Source organism: Ictidomys tridecemlineatus, chromosome 1 (genome assembly GCF_052094955.1).
Source record: "Ictidomys tridecemlineatus isolate mIctTri1 chromosome 1, mIctTri1.hap1, whole genome shotgun sequence".
Taxonomy (NCBI): Eukaryota; Metazoa; Chordata; class Mammalia; order Rodentia; family Sciuridae; genus Ictidomys; species Ictidomys tridecemlineatus.
In genome coordinates this window covers 242,655,625-242,675,515 of record NC_135477.1, presented here as the reverse complement: position 1 = coordinate 242,675,515, position 19,891 = coordinate 242,655,625, and the positions used below count along the sequence as shown (strand labels likewise).

The 19,891-nt window shown below is 37.3% G+C and overlaps 3 protein-coding genes across 6 annotated transcripts in view; 1 reads left to right on the top strand and 2 right to left on the bottom strand.

The window, feature by feature from the left end:
• Dnajc21 (DnaJ heat shock protein family (Hsp40) member C21) overlaps window positions 1-1,652 on the bottom strand; it is a 25,989-nt gene extending 24,337 nt beyond the window's left edge. Inside the window, exon 1 of the mRNA XM_005325646.4 lies at window positions 1,519-1,652. Within this exon, the coding sequence (XP_005325703.1) occupies window positions 1,519-1,615 (97 nt within the window). The 5' untranslated portion in view covers window positions 1,616-1,652. The remainder of the gene's footprint in view (window positions 1-1,518) is intronic.
• On the top strand, window positions 1,400-19,891 carry Rad1 (RAD1 checkpoint DNA exonuclease). 3 transcript variants are annotated; one of them, XM_040273576.2, is made up of 7 exons: window positions 1,400-1,418; window positions 14,051-14,180; window positions 14,606-14,876; window positions 15,799-15,907; window positions 16,658-16,916; window positions 18,671-18,769; window positions 19,555-19,891. In XM_040273576.2, exons 3-7 carry the CDS (start codon window positions 14,682-14,684, stop codon window positions 19,730-19,732), a joined length of 840 nt encoding a protein of 279 aa, XP_040129510.1. In that variant the 5' UTR covers window positions 1,400-1,418; window positions 14,051-14,180; window positions 14,606-14,681; the 3' UTR covers window positions 19,733-19,891. The 3 variants fall into 3 exon arrangements, with proteins under 3 accessions (XP_040129510.1, XP_077873407.1, XP_040129509.1); XM_078017281.1 differs by lacking the exon at window positions 1,400-1,418 and adding an exon at window positions 1,701-1,809; XM_040273575.2 differs by lacking the exons at window positions 1,400-1,418; window positions 14,051-14,180 and adding an exon at window positions 14,225-14,463.
• Brix1 (biogenesis of ribosomes BRX1) lies at window positions 4,515-14,068 on the bottom strand. 2 transcript variants are annotated; one of them, XM_005325645.5, is made up of 10 exons: window positions 13,754-14,068; window positions 10,845-10,956; window positions 9,618-9,661; window positions 7,877-7,947; window positions 7,577-7,626; window positions 7,402-7,475; window positions 7,196-7,246; window positions 6,679-6,780; window positions 5,193-5,321; window positions 4,515-4,959 (listed from the first exon to the last, which is right to left on the bottom strand). In XM_005325645.5, exons 1-10 carry the CDS (start codon window positions 13,910-13,912, stop codon window positions 4,690-4,692), a joined length of 1,062 nt encoding a protein of 353 aa, XP_005325702.1. In that variant the 5' UTR covers window positions 13,913-14,068; the 3' UTR covers window positions 4,515-4,689. The 2 variants fall into 2 exon arrangements, with proteins under 2 accessions (XP_005325702.1, XP_021582257.1); XM_021726582.3 differs by lacking the exon at window positions 13,754-14,068 and adding an exon at window positions 13,063-13,572.

The following is a 19,891-nucleotide window of genomic DNA, read 5'->3' as shown; positions in this document are numbered from 1 at the left end:
GTGATTACTCACCAAATCTAGTAATCTTTCCTTTGCGTTATCTGAACCTTTCCCCTCAACCTAGCCCTAAGCACAGCTTGGGTTCTCCTTAGTTGTTCCCTGACCTCGCTAGCCTATATAAATCACTCAGTGCCTTCATAGTATCCTACCAAAATATCTTAGTAAAACAGGTAATGATAGTTACCTGTCATTCTGCCAATACACTTCTACTATTTTTACACTATTTTTGGATTTATTAATTTTGCCTGTCTTTTACTTCCTGCTATGATGAACATTTAGTTCACTTATTTCTGTCCTTCCAATATATGTATATATTTTTTAGTTCCTCTCTTGGTAATTACTATTAATTGAGTAACATGCTAATAACCCTATTTCTTATTCCATCAACTACAGACATTCCCTTCTGACTCTGCTCCCCAGTATTTCTTCAGCTCTTACCAATCCTTATTTTTCCTTCTTTCTATAAACACTGCCTTTGCTAAACCCCTTGCTGGAAGATCTTTTGCCCACCACTAAAGTTCTTCCCATCCTTGTTAGTTCATTTTTCCACATTCCATTCTTCCAGGACCCAATCAAAGTTTCTATAAAGAGGGAAAACCTCAGCATCTATCAGTACATAGTGATAACTCCCTCCTTGAATTTCTGGGCATTTACTAGTTTTTCTGTTACGTATGTTGTGCTATTTTTCCTTTGCACTTGTAGTTAACTCTTAATGTGTGTGAGGAATGTTTTCCCAACTAGACTGTGAAATTCCTGCCGTGGCATTTCATAATAATATATGCGGTGACTTGCATATATTGGAGTCTCTGTTTATTTATTAATGGTTAAAATAAAAGCCTCTTATTAAAACTCCCCAAAAGCGGAGAGTCAACTATGGTCTTAGTGACCCAGTCTGGAAGATCAGATTACTTCAGAAAAGTCGCACAGGCCTGGATACAAACAAAATATCCAAAAGAAGGCGCATGTCAAAGTGAACATACAAAAACTTCATTATGGAAGACACGTGATTAGAACTCTTCATCTGAAGACAAATGTCCAATTCACAGGGTGTGTTTAAGCAGCCCACTAAAAGAAAAAAACTCAGGCATCCCTTTCTAAGACATCCTACGGGTCCCCGGTCTTCACTTCAGGAAGAAAGGAGCCCTAGGTGAGCTCTAAGCAGCTGGGGTTCCCCAGCCGAGTTCGGGGCAGCTGAGGGAGGATCGCCGGAGGCTGGGCCAGCAGGACCGGCAGGGCGGAGGCTTGCCAGGCCGACTCCTTCCAGGGCAGGGCAGAACCCAGAGGTTCTGAGCAGAACTTGCGAGAGGGCAGGTGAAGTCGCCGGAGTGTGGGCTTCCCAAACACGGGCAATGCGGGAAGGAGAGGGGCGTCCACCGCAGGATGGGCAGACTGCGCGCTGCCACCTGGCCCAGCGGCAGGTAGGTCGCGCCCGCCAGCCTCCCGGTGTCACGCGGGACGGGGTGAGAAAGGTCGCCCGGCTTTTCCCAGCGCCGCGGCGGTTGCGGGGCGGTAACCTACCCGGGTGCCATTTCAGGGCCAGCTTCCGATAGGCCTTCTTGAGCTCCTCCTCGCTGGCGTCGCGCCGCACCCCCAGCGCCTCATAGTGACACTTCATGGCCGGGCCCGGCAAGGGGTTGTGGCCGGGGCCCGGGACGGGGCCGGGGACGGGACCCGGGCCCGGACCCGAGCGGCGGCGGCGGCGCTGGTTGTCCTCTCCTCCGGCGGGAGCCCGGCGCCCGCACCCGGCCAGCCAGCGAGCGTGGCGGCGGCGGCGACAGCGGCGCGGGGCAGCGGAGGCACGCGGCGGCGGTAGGCGACGCGGGCTGCGGCACGCGGGCGCGCAGAGGGGGCGGCGCCGGCGGCCGCGGCTCCGCATGGGCGGGGGCTGGGCTCTATTCCGGGAAGAGCCGCGGGGAGGGAGGCGGGGCTTCGTAGGGGCTCTGAAGGAGTGGGAGGCGGGGCCTCCGGGCAGTGGGCGGGGCCACGGCGGGTGTCATTGTGAGCGGCACAAACCGCAATCGGTGACACTGACTGGACAACAGCCCGCTTGAGGGCTGAGGCGGGAGGGAGACAAGGTTGGTATGGGAAGGATTCTCGAAAATATCATGGGGTTCAGATTATTTCTCAACTAAGTCCCCTTTGTAATAGATGAGGCAAATGGGGCTCCGAGTAGTCAAGAGGTTGGCTCATGTCTCCTTCTCTATGTAATGGCAGGATTCATTGGACTACATTCACTTCTTGGCAGCTACCACTTGGTAAAACCTATGCTACCACTCACTTTGACCAATATACATGAGAAATGACATTAAAGAAGATTGTATAAATCAGCCTATCAACTTAAGAAGAAAACATCAACACATTTAAAATAAGCAATACACATGGAATTGTGCTCATCTATCCATCCATTACTTTAATCCTGTCTGGCTTATCCTACTTGCCAGATTGGTTTAGATTAAGAAAGCAATTATGGGATGATTTTTAATCAACAAGGTTTGGGTTATCTGACTAGCTTAACTGCTCTGCATTGATGGAAGATCTATTAAAAAATATTCCAATTTAATAAGGTTTGAAGAAACATGGGACCTTTCCCCTCCTGTGAATGGATTTGGTGGAGAGGTTCTTTTTATTCCCACTATATCTGCCTTCATGTACAAAATCTGGAAGTCACTTGCTTTTTTTTCCCTTCTGAGAGGAGACCTATTTTTGCCTATAACAATATTTAGAAATTTTAAAGACTATGACCCTGAATATAAATTTCAGTCTTAAGAAAATAATAGATTAACTTCTAAATGAACATGGATTTGGGAGATGATCCATTCCAGAGTTCACTCAGATAAGGTATCCATATAAATGATTGTAAAAACATTTCCATATGGAAATTAATCGTTTACAAATATGAGGTTGGAGATTCTACCTGAACTCCACAATGCATCTCTCAAAAAGGTGTCTTCAAACTGGCAAATTGTTAGTTTGTTTTAAGATCAACCTTTTTCTGAGATGTGGGTGTTTAACAATCCTGAATAGTTTGTCTCATTTTTTTTTAATCCAAGGCTATCCATAATTGCCTAAATAAACCAATGGCCACCTTGTTTTTTTGCATTTAACTAGATTTGGACTTAATTAACCATAGAAGTGAACCTCTGAACTGAATTACTTGTATAACTAGTCTAATTTAGACTATTTCAAGATAAGTAACATAGTTAAAATACAACTAAGATCTTTAGCAGAAAATTAAAAATTAAATAATGGAAGAGTAATAGTTCTTTCCAAAGATTCAAAATAAGACATAATTAAAATATAATATAGGACAGAAGTCTAAAATAACTTTACTATATAAGAACTTTTAGAAATCAGTAGAAGATAACCTTACTACAGAAAAACAAGTCTAGTCACAAAAGAAAAACTAACTTTTAAAACCAAACCTTTTTTTCCTGACATTATCTCACCATTGGCAAAAGATGCAATGAAGTGAATGTTCTATCAAGCAAAATATTGTTTAAAATGTTTGACTTGAGTCCCATTTCTAAAAAACCATCAATGTGTAGAAATATTCACTGTAAGCACCTGAATCAGAAAAAGTTTTTGTATAGTATACTACAACAAAAGACAATGAGTTTGATCAGTTTTTTAAGCTGAATTCCTCCTAAAAAACCATTCTTTGGTTTATTAAACTTTCCTAGCTAATTTACTGAATTGGGAAGAAATTTGTTTGGTTAATTTGAATCTATCTTATATCATTTAAAGTCACAGAACATGTTTTAAAATTATTTAAAATTAAAATTAACATTATTTAAATTGTAGAACATGTTTTTAAATTGTCTCCTTATATTTAAGCAGGTTTTCTTTTTTTTTTTTAAGAGAGAGTGAGAGAGGGAGAGAGAGAGAATTTTAATATTTATTTTTTAGTTATTGGTGGACACAACATCTTTTTTTTTTAGAGAGAGAGAGAGAGAGAGAGAGAGAGAATTTTTAATATTTATTTTCTAGTTATCGGTAGATACAACATCTTTGTCTGTACATGGTGCTGAGGATCGAACGCGGGCCGCACGCATGCCAGGCGAGCGCACTACCACTTGAGCCACATCCCCAGCCCACAACATCTTTGTTTGTATGTGGTGCTGAGGATCGAACCTGGGCCGCACTCATGCCAGGCGAGAGTGCTACCGCTTGAGCCACAACCCTAGCCCCAAAACTTAAAAATTTTAATGAATTCTCTTTTGAGGTGAGAAAAAGATCAGAGGTTAATTTTTCCAAGGCTTCATTAATTGGTGAGTCTAGGAGCCAAAGCTCAGTTAAGATGTTTTGCTATTTACCAGGGTATCCCTATTTTACTTCTTAGCTCAACTATGCTCCCAAAGAGCCCAAAGCCTTTGTATGTAGTAAGAACCCAATAAATAAATTGAATTTCAGTGTTGCTAAACTAAAAATTCTAACCCAAGAAAACAATCCTAAACCATTGAGCATACTAAGTTTTCAGTAATAGCAAACAAGCTACAAGAAAAACAAAAGTTAACTGATGAGTTCTGGTGATATTTTATTTGGAAAATGATAAGCATCACTGATTTTTAAGATTTTTTTTCTTTTAAATGGTACACTAATTAGACAAAAGGTAGTCCTAGATAAAAGTATTTACATACTCAATACAAAATAAATACACAACAACTGAAAAGCAAATCTTTATCCATTGATTCATTTTGCATTCCCACTGTTCACCTTCTGGTTCATTTTTCTTTGCCTTTTGTAAATCCTTTTTTTTCTTGCTTTCAAATCGACTTTTGGCTCTGGTTTTACCCACTGTATTTCTATTGGTTTTTTCTCAGCTGGTGTAACAAAAACATCTTCAGTGGGATCATGTGGAAGAATAGTCTTTGGCTCTTTCTTTCGCAGTTTTTGCACATCTTTCACTTGCTGTTTCTCTTTGTATTTTGCAGCTGTGATAGATCTTACGATACGCCGATGCTAGAAACAACAAAGATTAGGTGGTTTTGTAATAAACATTTTATATAAGGCAGACATTCACTTAGGAACTCTGTTCCTTCACCCAGTGTCATGAGAAAAGGTAGTAATTCACAGGTATATACATAACAAAAACCAAACCTGGTTTCACAGTTTTAATAATTACTTTAAGAAATTATTTTGGTCACAGAGTTCTGGTACATTGAAGACCACTAAACAACAACAAAAAAGCTTACCATGTTTGGTGACTGGTAGTGAGGATTTTCATATAAAGTTGGTCCTCCAAAACTTCCTTGAAAAATCTTTATAAGATTCAAGACAAAACGAGGTCCTATTTCTACAAGAGCAGCATCTTCTTCTATGATCTTTAACAGAAGGGAAAGATTCATTTTGGTTTGGATGTACAACTCAAAACTGGATATACCCTCATTACAAATGTGCTAAAACAACTGATATTCAGTAAAATTAAGGTAGAGAAATGGAGAAAACTCGGCAAGTGCCAAATCATCAATATTTTCTGAATCTATTACTAGTTACAGGAGATTGTTCTGGGAAAAATACATATGTTTTCTCAATATGATCTTTAAAAATTGACTAATCTGCTGGAAGCAGTGGCATGCCTATAATCTCATCCGCCCAGGAGGCTGAGGCAGAAGGATCACAAGTTCAAAGCCAGCCCAATGCAACTTATCAAGACCTTGTCTCAAAAACAAAACAAGAATTAAAAAAACAACACTTGGGGATAGGGTTCAGTGGTTAAGCACCTCTGGGTTTAAACCTAATACCAAAAAAAGAAAAAAAAGTTGACTAATCTGAATTTGTTTCACATCTTGCTTCTCACAAACATTAACACTGTATGTTGGTTCAGGTATGTCTGCCCTCAGAGGTTAAGAATGGAATATAGTTAATTCATATTGCAAGGAGTCTTATATAAAACACACAGGTAAGAGTCCATATGCTGTTTCAAATTTTGTTCTTGCTGCTGTCATTCACTTCTCCATCTTTCTGCAGACTTATTCTACCAAATTTCTGCTTCAAGATTTCAAGAATCACCTCTTCTGAATGAGTCACAGTGAGACTCATCTAATAGTTCTCATTGAATGCTTTCAGAAGACAGAAGTCATGTTTGTCTGTCTTAACTCCTCCTTGCCCCTTGGATAGATAGTAACCTTTGGAAGAAAAACATATTTTCTTGTATTCTTTACATAAATTCTTTAGCAAAAATTTGGAACCCTAATTACACCAGAGATTTTCCTTTTTTTAATGCAGTACTGGGTATTGAACTCAGGTGTACTCGGCCACTGAGCCACCTCCCCAGCCTTATTTTGTATTTTATTTAGAGACAGGGTCTCACTGAGTTGCTTAGCACCTCACTTTTTTGCTGAGGCTGACTTTGAACTTGTGATCCTCCTGCCTCGGCCTCCCAAGCCACTGGGATTATAGGCGTGTGCCACTGCACCCAGCAAGATTTTCCTTTTTATAAAAATGAAACATAACAATGGTTTGTGAACAAACCTGCACTCCATATTAACTCATGATCATGAAAAGACGAAGAAAGAGATCACTGACAGAGTAATAGACAATTATTTATTTGCAGTAAACCTCTGAGAAGGAAATAAGGCTATTTAAAACAAAAGGACTTACAGGTTGCATTTTCTATGTCTACAAATAATCCCACATATGTTACTTAAATCTATAATTTAAAAGCAAAGTAAAGCTAACCTGAAAGTTCCGAAACCATATTCTGTTATCCAAAATGGTGAAAGTAAACACATGGTCCACAAATGGTTGGCTTTTGGGATGATATCTGGGTGTACTAAAAATCTAGTTAAAAAAAAAAAACACATTAAATACTTATCACAAGGCGTATATGTATTTTTTTTTTGAGAGAGAATTTTTTAATATTTATTCTTTAGTTTTCAGCGAACATGACATCTTTATTTGTATGTGGTGCTGAGGATCGAACCCAGCGCCGCACATGTCAAGCGAGCACACTACCGCTTGAGCCACATCCCCAGCCCTTTATAAATGTTTTTGATAAGTAAGTTAATAAAAAGTCTAAACTCAGAAGGCTGAGAATCAAAAGTTCATCACCAACCTGGGCAACTTATAAAAAGACTAGGCATCTTGGTAGTAGAGCTGCCCTGGATTCAATCCCTAGTATCAGACAATCATACAAAAAAGTCCAAAGGAAGAGAGTCATTTCTTACTAAAAATGCTTTCTAGGAAAGATATTTACCTGAATTAAGAGTTCTTTTAACAATGAATAGTGTGACAATTCATCAAAAGCCTACAAAAATGAAAAGAACATATTATTTGACACTAGTAGAATGCAAAACTTAAAATTTTTCTTTATATTAACTAAACCTAATTATATACACAACTATATCTACTAAAAAACAGCTATGCAAAATAAGAAAATCAGACACTGTATGAGAAACTTACAGGGTCAAAAGACAAAAGGGGCCGAGAACCTTTCAAACAATTTCCTGTCAGCTTTAATTCAGCCAGGGTATGAACTAGAAAAATTAAAACAAAAATAAAAATAGTTGTAATTTTGACTCATTATTCCAAATGATTATTCATTTTTTCTTTAAAAAATAAAACTGAGTTAACTTACTGTTTTGAACAAGGAATTTGGCAGATGGCCCATGAGGTGAATTTGAAAGCCTGGAATATATGAGGAAAACTTTTAGAATTTAGAATATAGTATATGCTTACCACCTATTCATGAAAAGATACCATAATATGCTTACTGAAATATTAAATTTTCTTTAAAGGCTTCAAATTATGTGAAATCAAATGAGTTTGCTTCATTCTTCCCTCTTTTACGTAAAAAACTGAAAGGATTCTATTGCATACGAGGTACAAAGAGAAGCCCATTTAAGTTCAATGCAAATCTTAATAATAATCCTCTTACCACATATAGAGATCCTGTTTTTTCTTAGCTTCAAAATAGATGCATTTATTGCAGTTTTTCATTTCACAGACCTAAATGAAGCAAAGTACAGAAAAATGTATATGATACAAGTGAGAATGTAATTAGTGCAAGTCAAACAAATTTCTCCAAAAACATTTAAGCAAATTAATAGGCCCCAAGGTCTATACCTAGGTGAATTTATTCTTTCCAGAAATATTTAAAGTTCCTCTTGGGTAGGATATCTCAAAGAGTTTTCTGAGCAACTCTTTGGTAGACGTATCTATCCTACTCTGTTTGGCCTAGCATTTTAAAGCAACTGGTCTCACTTTTTGATTATTGGTACTTCTTCCAACCACAGTCCTATTTCCAAATACAAAGACTGAAAATAAATGCCCTAAAGATAAGGCACACAATTAAACACATCAATCTTATGAATATACCATCCTTATAGAATCAATGCTTTTATAGTGGTTATTTTACCCTCAACTTCTTAGGTTTTTTATTTTAAATTCATAAAATTCAAGTTTTTCCTCCTCATTTACACTTATCACATTTCTTGATGATCTTGTTCTATAAAATCATTATAGGATTGGTGAAAAGCAAAACCACGTAAAACCTACTCCAAGTTGAACTGGACTTCAACATCTTGAAGGTTTACAAAGTAACCCTTAAGGAAATACACAAAACACAAGAGCAAACTCTTGTATTATGTTGATATACATAAACTCAAGCTATCCAATATGATATTCATAAATTACTTGAGACTTTAAACCTAGCAACTTTAAAAAAAATATTAGGCCCAATGCTTTTGTATCATAAAATTACTGGTCTCAGAATAAATAACATTAAGTCTGTGCCACTTCTAGGCCTCTGGACTTGTTTTTTTTAATTTTTTTTCCTACATAGCATGTTCTTCCACACATATTTCTACTTAAGTCTCTACTCAAATATTAAGTTGAACAGCATTCCTTCAGAAAGGCCTTTCCAGTTTAGGTAAGTTGTCAAAAACCCATATGTGGCTTTACTTCTATCTCCTTGAAAATTACAAATTTTCTCTTTCCTCTTTGAAATTATAAATTTTGTTTATGGCCCACCTTGTTAGAATGTAAGCTCCACAACAGCAGGGGTAGTATTTTGGTAAACAATGATTCCATAATACACAGAATAATATTAGAGCAGAGATTTAAAAATTTGTGCTAAATGAGTAAATAAAAGAAGCTTTCTAGTGAAAGAACTATCTTAAAACAATTATTTTGAAAACTATTCTTTCAAATACAGGTTTAATATCTTCAATAATATTTTAACCTACTTCTAGTTTATACTATTTAAGAACAAATCTCATATATATCACTTTTTTGGCACAATTATTTTTATAATGTGGATTTCCTATAAATATTCAGTGACTTTTATTTTATACAGATTGGTTGATAATTTTTATGAATATCTACTATGAATTTTGTACAATATAGACATTATGAAAGAAAGCAAATGAGGTATCTTTGTCTTCAGGAAATTTCATTATGCTTGTTGAGACACAATAAACAAAGAATTTAGAAATAATATATACTGAAGCATTAAAATGTGAGATATAGGAAGTACTATAAAAACATAACAGGTTATTGAAGTGTAAAAATTTGAATATTCTCATAAAACAAGTTTAAAGTCATCAAATAATTGACTTATATTTTAATAAGGCATTGTTAAACTTTCTAAAATATTTTGCTATAGTTTCTAAACTTACCTCATTAATCACAAATAACTTATCTTTACGATCCATTTTAGTATCTATAAAAAGAAAAAAACTAAGTAAATGAAAGATTTCAAATCTATTTCAATAAAATCACATATTACCTAGGAAACAATTTCTGGTGTTTTTGTACTGTTTTGCAAAGAGATTTTTACAATTAATTTTCAAAATAATCAGACCCGAGAATAAACAACCTTTGATTGATTCCTTTTAAATATGAAGAAAACAAGTAATTAAAAACTAGACCTCAAGAATCATTAACAGTGTTTTAAGCAGTTTCTCAGGCTCTAGGTACAGTATCCAAGTAGGACTGGTCTATATCCAAGGACGATTGATTATAGGACCCAGTGCACATACCAAAATCTATAGATGCTCAAGTTCCTTATATAAAACCATGTAGCCGACTGCATAAAACCTAGGCACATCCTCTTGTATACCTGAAATTATCTCCAGATTACCTATAATACCTAATGCAATGTAAAAGCTATATTAATAATTGTTATCCTATATTGTTTAGGAAATAGTGACATTAAAAAAGTCTGAGTATATTCAGTAGTTTTTTCCCTGAATATTTTCATTCTGCAGTTAGTTGAATCTACAAATGGAGAAGCCAGGGGTCCAGATGGTTATAGTCTATGAACCCTTTTCAAAAATGGGAAAATTCCCAAACTGAAGATTATATCCAAGGAGCCATTCAAGAAAACATTCACTTAAGAGAGCAAAAATATTAACCAATGACAATATCTTTTAATATCAAATCACAGTTGTCAAAGAAAACTTTTAAAAAATGATTTTGGTTATCATAGAAAAATTATACAAATTAAAATTTCTCTTATTAGTTTCAGAGATATGAAGACATTAAAGCCTACCCCAGTTCAAGTAGCACTGGTATAAAGGACCAAGCTATTAGCTAGAATTAAAACCAAAAGCATCTCCCAACACAGACACAAAGCATTGTAATGAAGACATTCCTAGACTGTTTTGAAAAATGTTTCAATGTTAGGGTACCTATGTAAGAAAGTGAACATCTATTGATTTCTATAAAGATTCTTATGAAATATTCATTTAATAAATTGTGGTACTTGAGGATACACTTTTGAGGTACTCTCATTCTCTGTTTAACCAGATGAACAAATGAAGAGAAAATACATAAATAACTGTAAATATATAAATATGCAAGTTTATAAATACAATTTCTTAAAATACTTGCTATAAAGGTACCTGCTTTAGAATGAGGCATCAACATTCTCAAGTCCTGCATTAAATGTCTTGTTCTGAAATTTATTCCTCTAGAAGAAAAAATGAGAATCCGTTCCTTATTCTTCCATTTGCCCTAAAGAAAAACAAAATGTTAAAAGATCTTAAATCTTGTACTGAACCTATTTTTTTTTTTGGTACCAGAGATTGTGCCTAAGGCTGCTTAATCACTGAACCACATTTCCAGCTCTTCTCCATTTTATTTATTTTTGTTTGTTTGCTTTATATTTAAATTTGAGTTAGGGTTTCACTAAATCCTTAGAACCTCACTAAGTTTCTGAGGCTGATCTCTAACCTGTGATCTTCCTGCCTCAGCCTGTGGAGTCTTGCTGGGATTACAGGCACAGAGCCACTGCCCCCAGCATCTTGTTTTTTAAAGATAGTTTTAAAAGCTTCCAGAGGTGGGTATGATGGTACATGCCTGTAGCTTCAGCTACTAAGGAGGCCAGGGCAGAAGATAAAAGTCCAACAGTTAGTGATCAGCCTGGGCAACAAAGTGAAACCCTGTTTTAAAAACAAAAAACAAATTAAAAATAGTAAGCCAAACATTCACAACTCTTTTTTTCAATCTCTTTATAACATTTACTGAGCACATCTGCTACCCAGAAATGCCCTCCTTCTTTCTTTCCTTTTCTGTTCTTCATTTTCATTCTTTTCAATTCCTCCTCCCAAAATTCTAAAGTTTTTGTTTTTCTCAGTCTCCTTTTTTGTAAAAAATTGTTTTTCTCTCCATTGGAGAACTTATTCCTATATTCTCTACAGAAAGGAAATCTCTTTTGCCCTAATAATCCAAGTATTTGACTAAAGCCTGAAACTCAACTCGCAATACTATAATATTATCTTATCCCTTAAATCTAGTAAACTTCCTTGCCATTTCTTTTTTTGATGTTATCATCATTTCAGTCCCCCAGACTCTGAACCTTCCATTTGCACTTATTTTCTTATATTATCAGCATTGCTGAATGCTGTTAATTTCTCTTTGCAACAGATCTTAATTCTTTTCTCATTTACAGTGTCCTTACTTAGATCCTTTTAATCTTGTATGAAGGGCAAATCTCCTAAATGGCTAGCCTTCCCAGAAACAAGTTCCTCCAATAGATATGGCAGACTAGCCAGTTTAAAACACTGTTGGAATCACAATCTCATCTCCCAGAGTTTTCCAAAGTTGAAAATGACATAGCTTTAAAGTTGTATTTTAAAATAAACTTTCACTTTTTACAACCTGTATCAATCCTACACTTCAATCTGGTTCTGCTTTTAGATTTTCAGTATTTCCCACTTCAACACCTTTGGCTAGTTCTTTTTTCTTTCCCTTGGACTGTTTCCTTTCATTTTGAACATCAAAATCCTACACTTTAAGATAGGCACAGTTGTGCAAGTCAGTAATCTCAGCAGCTTGGGAGGCTGAGGCAGGAGGAGTTCAAAGCCAGCCTCAGCAAAAACAAGGTGCTAAGCAACTCATGGTGAGACCCTGTCTTAGGGCTGGGGATGTGGCTCAGTGGTCAAGTGCCGCTGAGTTCAATCCCTGGTACCCCACCCCCCAAAACAAATAAACAAAACAAAACAAAACACGTTACCCTTTAAGATCCAATTCAACATTAAGTCTCATAATTTCTATCTTATTATCCTAGGATAAAAATAAGCTCTAGCTCCAGTGTTTCACACAATGCATAACTCAAGGCCATAGATTCTGTCATATTTCTTTCCAGCTCCTCAAAGGAAGAGTGAGAGCACTAACATTTACTGAAAATCTACCAGATTTTTCTCTGGCTTACTTTTCCCAAAAAGTTTTTTCATCCTCTGAAATGGGCAAATAACAGCACAGGACGTCACTGTCTACTAATACGGAGGGCTATTAATTCACACTCCTCTTTCATTCCTTACAATCACTCTTTTCCCCGGATCTTGCCATCATACCACACAGGGTCAGGGCTTGAGTACTCTGCTAGGTGCAGAAAACACTGAAACTAATAAAGACAATCCTTGTCTCCACAATATTCCACCTGGCTCAAGGAGCTTTCAGTTGAATGAAAGTTAACTCCAACTAGAACTTGTGCTCATTTTCCTTTAAATAAAATCTATCCATTTCTATGAATTCTTCATTTCCTTTTAAATTCCAAAATTTCAGGAAAAGGTCACGTTCTAGTCATCTTTGCAATATCAAATGCCAGGGGAAGCCTACCTCGAACACTACAAGGCACATCAAAAGTTTGTGAAAGGCCAGCGGGTGGAGCCTGTCTGTAATCTCAGCGGCTCCGGAGGCTGTGTTGAAACCCAGCCTAGGTAACTCCGCCAAACCAAAAAGGGGCGGTGATGGCTGGGGACGTACTGATGAATGGTTCAGCACCCCTGGGTTCAATCCCTGGTACCAAAATAAAAAGTTTATTGAACACAGACAAAACTCATGCTATCTATCCTAATTTTCATTCCTGAATTAAACACCTGTTCAAATAAGTCCGAGTCAATCCCCCAGAAAAACATCCCAGTTTAGATAACACGCTTCAGAATCCCTGAATAACACTGGCTGACTATTGTGGATGTGAAAGTACCAACCGCAGGAAAATATATTCCCTATAGCAAGAAATAAATAAGGAAAAGCATTTTGCTAGAAAAAGCCTGAGTAACTGGAAAACAGAATGCTAAAACTGAGCACCCCGTTGAGTTGGGTAAGAAATCTACAAACTGCCGCCTCCGGGAAGACGGCCACGTGCGCCAGGATTAAAAATAAACAATGCCCAGTTCAGCCCAGCAGACCGTTGAGACCGCTCCGGGGTAAAACTCGGGATACTCAGGAAACAGCAGATCTGTAGTTAGCCCCAAAGAAGGCGCATGGAGCCGTCCTCGCAGGTGTAACCCCGGAGCAGCTCTTCTACCTTGCAAACGGGACCTGGGATACGGTCTTTCTCTTCTTCCTCCACCTCTTCTGCCTTGACGGGCGACTTAGATAAAGACTTGGCATCTTTTTCGTTTCTTTTTGGCTTCTTCGCCTGAACCGCCAAATCCCCACGCCGTTTCCTCTTGGTTGCCACCATCTTGCCTCACCGCCGTAGCTCTCTGAAGTACTTCCGGGCCGGCCGCTCGCTTCTTTTTCCGGTCTCTATGTTACCATGCGCTGGGCTCTGCAGTCCTATTCCACTCTATGGTGCCTCTTTCCGGTCTCGGCTTTCTAGGCCTCCTTCAGCTCTGTGGTGACGGTGGCCGAGGTGTCAAGCGGATCTGAAAAGAGTGGCGGGATTCCCTTTTCTTCCTTCGTGGTTTCCTGGCTGGGAAGAGCTCTCAGGCGCCTGACCTACCGCAAAGGTAGGATTTCCATGCCTTGGGCTTTCTCCACTAGTGAGGGGCGGGTGTTCTGTGGGTTGGTGAATGGGGTGACGGGTTTTTGGAGAGTCTTCGGAGCTGACGCTCGGCGGCTGGCCAAGGTCTGTGGGTATATCCGGGTTTGACTGTGGAACCGACCCCAAATGCAGTTACTGTATCCGTTGTTTATTTCATGGTTACAACTTCAAATATCTCTGGCCTCATACCGAAGACGAGGAACCCGTAGCTCTGAGAGATTAGTAATTCCCCCCGCCCCGCCACCCAGGTAAGGGACGGTTTAGTGGCGGAGGCGGGGCTCAGCCTGATGCGTCCAGTTGAGCTCCGGGGGCCCTTCCAGCCCGCACCAGCGTGGCTAGGGATCGCGGGGCCTTGCCTGCGCTGATGCGGCTTACTGTTGACTCTTTCAGGCGTTTCCTGATCCTCGGGCGCAGTGTTGGCCCCAGCATCGAGAGCTTACCCTCGGGGCCGAATGAGCAGTGGACCATGCCCCTCCTAACCCAACAGATCCAAGATGAGAATGAGAACAGCTTAGTGGCCAGCCTTGACAATGTCAGGAATCTCTCTACTATCTTGAAAGCTATTCATTTCAAAGACTTTGCCACATGTTTCGCTACTAAAAATGGAATCAAGGTTACAGTGGAAAATGCAAAGTGTGTGCAAGCAAATGCTTTTATTCAGGTATGGGAAAAAAGGCACCTGTGAAGCCTGTGACATGCTCTTCACCCAGTTTAATGAATTCAGAAAGTCTCACTAGACAAAATTTAAGTAGAGAACAAAATGTCATTATTTTTTTTTTAATCTTCTGGTAACAAATTCTTTTCCTATCTTGTCTTTCAGAGATAATGGTTAATAGTGACTGGTTTATTAATCTAAACTCTAGGACACTCTCTTCTAAGTATTTAACTCCTTTAATCCTCACAATACACCTATATAAGGTAGGCTTTGTTATTATTCCCATTTTAAATACATGGAAACTGAGGCACAATAAAAGCAGTTTACCAGAGTCTTATAGCTGGTAAGTAGGTTTGGGATGAAAATGTTTTTTGTTCTTTACTATTACATTATTATTACCTCCCTATTATTAAAAGATGTTTTTTACTTTTATTGGTGATAACACGATCTGTCCTTAAAAAGTAATAATTATATGGATCAGATTCAATTCAGCATGTTTCTGAACACTTAAGTGCACAGTATGGCCTCAGAGATGGAGAAATAAATAAGATATGGTTCCCCAAAAGATACTGAAAACTAATGCATATGTTATAAAATTATCTATTTTCTAAGTGATCTTACCCATGCTGATAAACAGGAAAAGGAGACAAAGGAACAGGAGATAGATTTTGATCCAGGAATGGAAATGAAGGACCCATTACAAGGCTTTGCCATGGGATCTGTATCACTGTTACACCTTTGATATTAAGCTATCGAGTAGTGGTCTAATAGGTATAATTGAGAAAACTAAGATGTTCTCCTTAGTAATCAGAAATCCTCACGGCATTAGCACAATATTGTCATTTTTAAAACATTTAAAGTGAAAACTAGAATCTACCTCATATTTCATTCTTTAATATAACTCCATTTTCATGTTTATTCTTTGTAGGCTGAAATATTTCAAGAGTTTGTGGTTCAGGAAGAGTCTGTTACTTTTCGAATTAATTTAACAGTCCTTTTGGACTGCTTATCTATTTTTGGATCAAGTCCTATGCCAGGTGAATCATTTCATTTGTCCTTATAAAAACATATAGTATTATACAGAATGATCAGAAAAATATAAGTTCTTTAGATATACATAATCATTGTTTTTTTAGAAAATTAGTTGGCAATACATTTTTCAATGGTCACAATCATCCATTATGACTTATTCCAATATTAAGTGACTTTTCATTCAGTAAGGAGAAAAAGCTAAACTGTCTTATCATATTTCTCCTTTAATGGTTTTGAATACCAAAATTCATACCATCATTAGTCACGCTCTTTTCTCCCAATTTCATCTTAAAATTTGAAGAAATGTAAAGACTATCTCCCAGTAGTAGTTGGAAGAATTCTTAAGAGTTGAATACACTGACATTATAAGTAGACATTAAAGTAATGCACTGTTGCTGAAATTTGAACCTTCAAGAAATAGCATAGCCTATACTGCAACAATTGTGTTACTTGTCAAGTTAGTCCATGGATAGATTCTCTGTCCTGTAATGGGTGTGTGTGTTTGTGCATATGATCAGTGAGCTATTTCTGAGGTATTTTGGGCAAGCTAATATTGATTTCAGAAATTTACATTTTGCTCTGTTTCCCAATCTTGCAATTTTTAAGGTTATAATTTCTTTTAAGGAGATACGCATATGATAGAAATTTGGCAGAATAAATCAGAAAATATTCTTAAGGAATTTAGTCTGTCTTTGGAGGAGAAGCTGAACACAGAGCCATAAAGACAAACCAAGTATGATTTCTTTCTGTTGCAGGGACTTTAACTGCACTTCGAATGTGTTACCAAGGCTATGGTCACCCTTTGATGTTATTTCTGGAAGAGGGAGGAGTGGTAACCGTCTGCAAAATCAATACTCAGGAGCCTGAGGAGACTCTTGATTTTGATTTCTGTAGCACCAATGTTATTAATAAAATTATTCTGCAGTCAGAAGGGCTCCGTGAAGCATTTTCTGAATTGGATATGACAAGTGAGGTCCTCCAGATCACCATGTCTCCTAATAAGCCATATTTCAGGTACTTGAGAGAAGTTATGGTTCATGTGGTCTGTATTTCCTTTCTCCATTTACACACTGCAGAGGTTGCAGAATTTTTATTACCCAAGTTCCTAGAACTTCCAGAACTTTAGGGAACTATTGTTCTTCCCTCATAATTTTAGACCTTTAGAAACTTAAAACCTAAGAAGTTAAGATTTCATATTTGGTTGTGTTGGTTTATAGATGAAAAGCTGACTCTCTTAATCCATAATCTAGTGGCCTTTTCATTCTGTTACTATTTACTGTTGTAGATTAGGCCATAACATGAGGGAAACTGGGTCTAAATATTTGGAAAATGTATTTGTATTATATGGTATTTTTTCTCTTTTTAGTGCAAGATACAAAAGAAAATAGATATTTCTGATATATAGTTTATTTACTCAGTATCTGTTGAGTACTTAACGTATACATATCTCTCTTAAGATTATGGGAGTAACAGCTTAAAATTAAGGTGAAGAGAAAATATGTCAAACAACAGAGAAAGAACAAAACTGCAGACCACTGAGTACCAAAATAATATTCAAAAATGCTTGAGTAAATAGCACATGCATATACCACTCAAGAGAGCAGTGGCCAAGGTAATTTCCAGCAGGAATACAATGTTAAAATGATAAAGCTGCTCCAAAATATTTATTCTCTTTTAAAACATTTCAGAATATTGAAGAGTAAAAGAACTAAATGCATATGGAATAAAAGGTATATGCTCTTTTTGTGTCAAGTTTCGAAGAATCACAGGTCCTTTTAGTGGCATTAGGCAGATAAAAATTTGGCTTAAGCTGTGTTAAATGGTAACCAAAATGTTAATCATTGAAAGCCAATTAACCAGTATGACAGAGGCTCCCCTTCTAAATAGCCTCTGTCTGCCTGGGTAACTAGATGAATCATGGCATCTTTCATTGCCAGCGTGGGAAACAGTTGTTAGTCGGGAGGTGGGAGTTAAAATTTTTGTTCTGGATATGTTAGAATTTGAGGTGCCTGTGACACTGCTGTACCAGCAGTACAGCACTCAGGAAATCAGTCTACACTGCAATTTAGATTTGAAAATCATCGTCATTGCTGGAATGACGCCTAAGCACAAGACATTCAGAGAAAGGTTTTGTTAGAAAAAGAAAAGATGGATCCTGGGAAAAGCAATATCGACAAGATTTGGAGTGGAGATGGAGCTTGGGGAAAACTTACACCAAGGTCTGATCACTGTGCTCATGTTGTACTTATCAATGTGCTGACCCATAGGAAATGCTAAACAAGTTCTTACAAATTAAATCAACATATAAACATTTTAAATTGCCTAAATATAGCTGCTAATGTTACCAAGGAAGGAAAGCCATAAAACTCTCAAGAGCAGTCCAAGATGCAGAAAAACATTGTGACAATAAAGATTGGGAAATGGTACCCAAACATTGCAATTGATTTAGATCAAGGTCTTCCATCATACTCCATTTCTCATTTCTGTTATGTATTTCTAGGTTTATGGATAAGGAAAAGTCAGTGTCAGAGTCGGATGTATAGACTGATGTGACTGTCTTCAAATTAGTTATTAGTTGCAATTACCTGTACTCCCACAGCATCCTGTGGGAACCTTTATTATGATGCTTCTTAAAGTATGATATAAATATTTGTTTTATATGTCTCTTTCATCATAAGTATGAGCTGCTAGAGGAAATGATTTCTTTATTTGGATCTGAATGTTGCTTATTGTTGGACCAGTGAGTAAATGCTCATTTTCCACTATAGGTTATCTACTTTTGGAAATGCAGGAAGCTCCCACCTTGATTATCCCAAAGATTCTGATTTGATGGAAGCATTTCATTGTAATCAGACCCAGGTTAACAGGTCAGTTCCTAATATAGAGGTTGTTATTAGTGATAAAGATGAAATACTTGTTTATTTATTTGTATGGGGGGGGGTTGAACCAGAGGCACTTTACCACTGAGGTATATTCCCAGCCCTTTTAATTTTTTTAGTTTGAGATAGGGTCTTGCTAAGTTGTTGAAGGGCTCATTTGGTTACTGAGGCTGACCTTGAACTTGCAATCCTCCTGCCTGAGCCTTTCAAATTGCTGGTTTTATAAGCTTGTGCCACTGTGCCCAGCTTAAATACCAAATTTCTATCAACAAAAAATACCCGACTTAGAAACTGTTAATAAAATTGCATAGTATTTTTAAAAACGAGTGAGAGGGGGCTGAATTTACTTGGAGGTTTGGAAGAATAAATGTGGGTGAATAAAAATAACAAAATATTAGCAAACTGGATAAGTATTTGATTGAGGAGGTGGGTACCAGGGATTGAAGTCGGGGGCACTTGACCACTAAGCCACATCTCCAGCTCTATTTTATGTTTTATTTAGAGACGGGGTCTCACTGAGTGGCTTAATGCCTCGTTTTGTTTTGTTTTTGTTTTTGTTTTTGCTGAGGCTGGCTTTGAACTCACCATCCTCCTGCCTCAGCCTCCTAAGCTTTTGGGATTACATATCTGTGCCATTATGCCTAACTAATGTTTAATTTTATTTTATATTTGTTACTTAGTAGTAGTTCTTGTTTAAATTTGTTCATTACTTAGAGTTAATGAACACTGTGTTAAGTGTATCCAAATAATAACTTTTTATTTACTCTTTACAGATACAAGATTTCTTTACTGAAACCCTCTACCAAGGCATTAGTTTTATCTTGTAAGGTATCTATTCGGACAGATAACCGGGGATTCCTCTCATTACAGTACATGATTAGAAATGAAGATGGACAAATATGTTTTGTAGAATATTACTGTTGCCCTGATGAAGAAGTTCCTGAATCTTGAATATAAAAATTCAGTAGGTTTATGTGTATATTTAAGAAAGATTATGTTCTCATTTTGAGTACAATACTCATGATTTCTTATTGGATTTTCTATAGGTCCCTGTACGCTAACAATTGCTATGTATTTCATAAATAAATGTTTTCATGTAGGCATAGACTA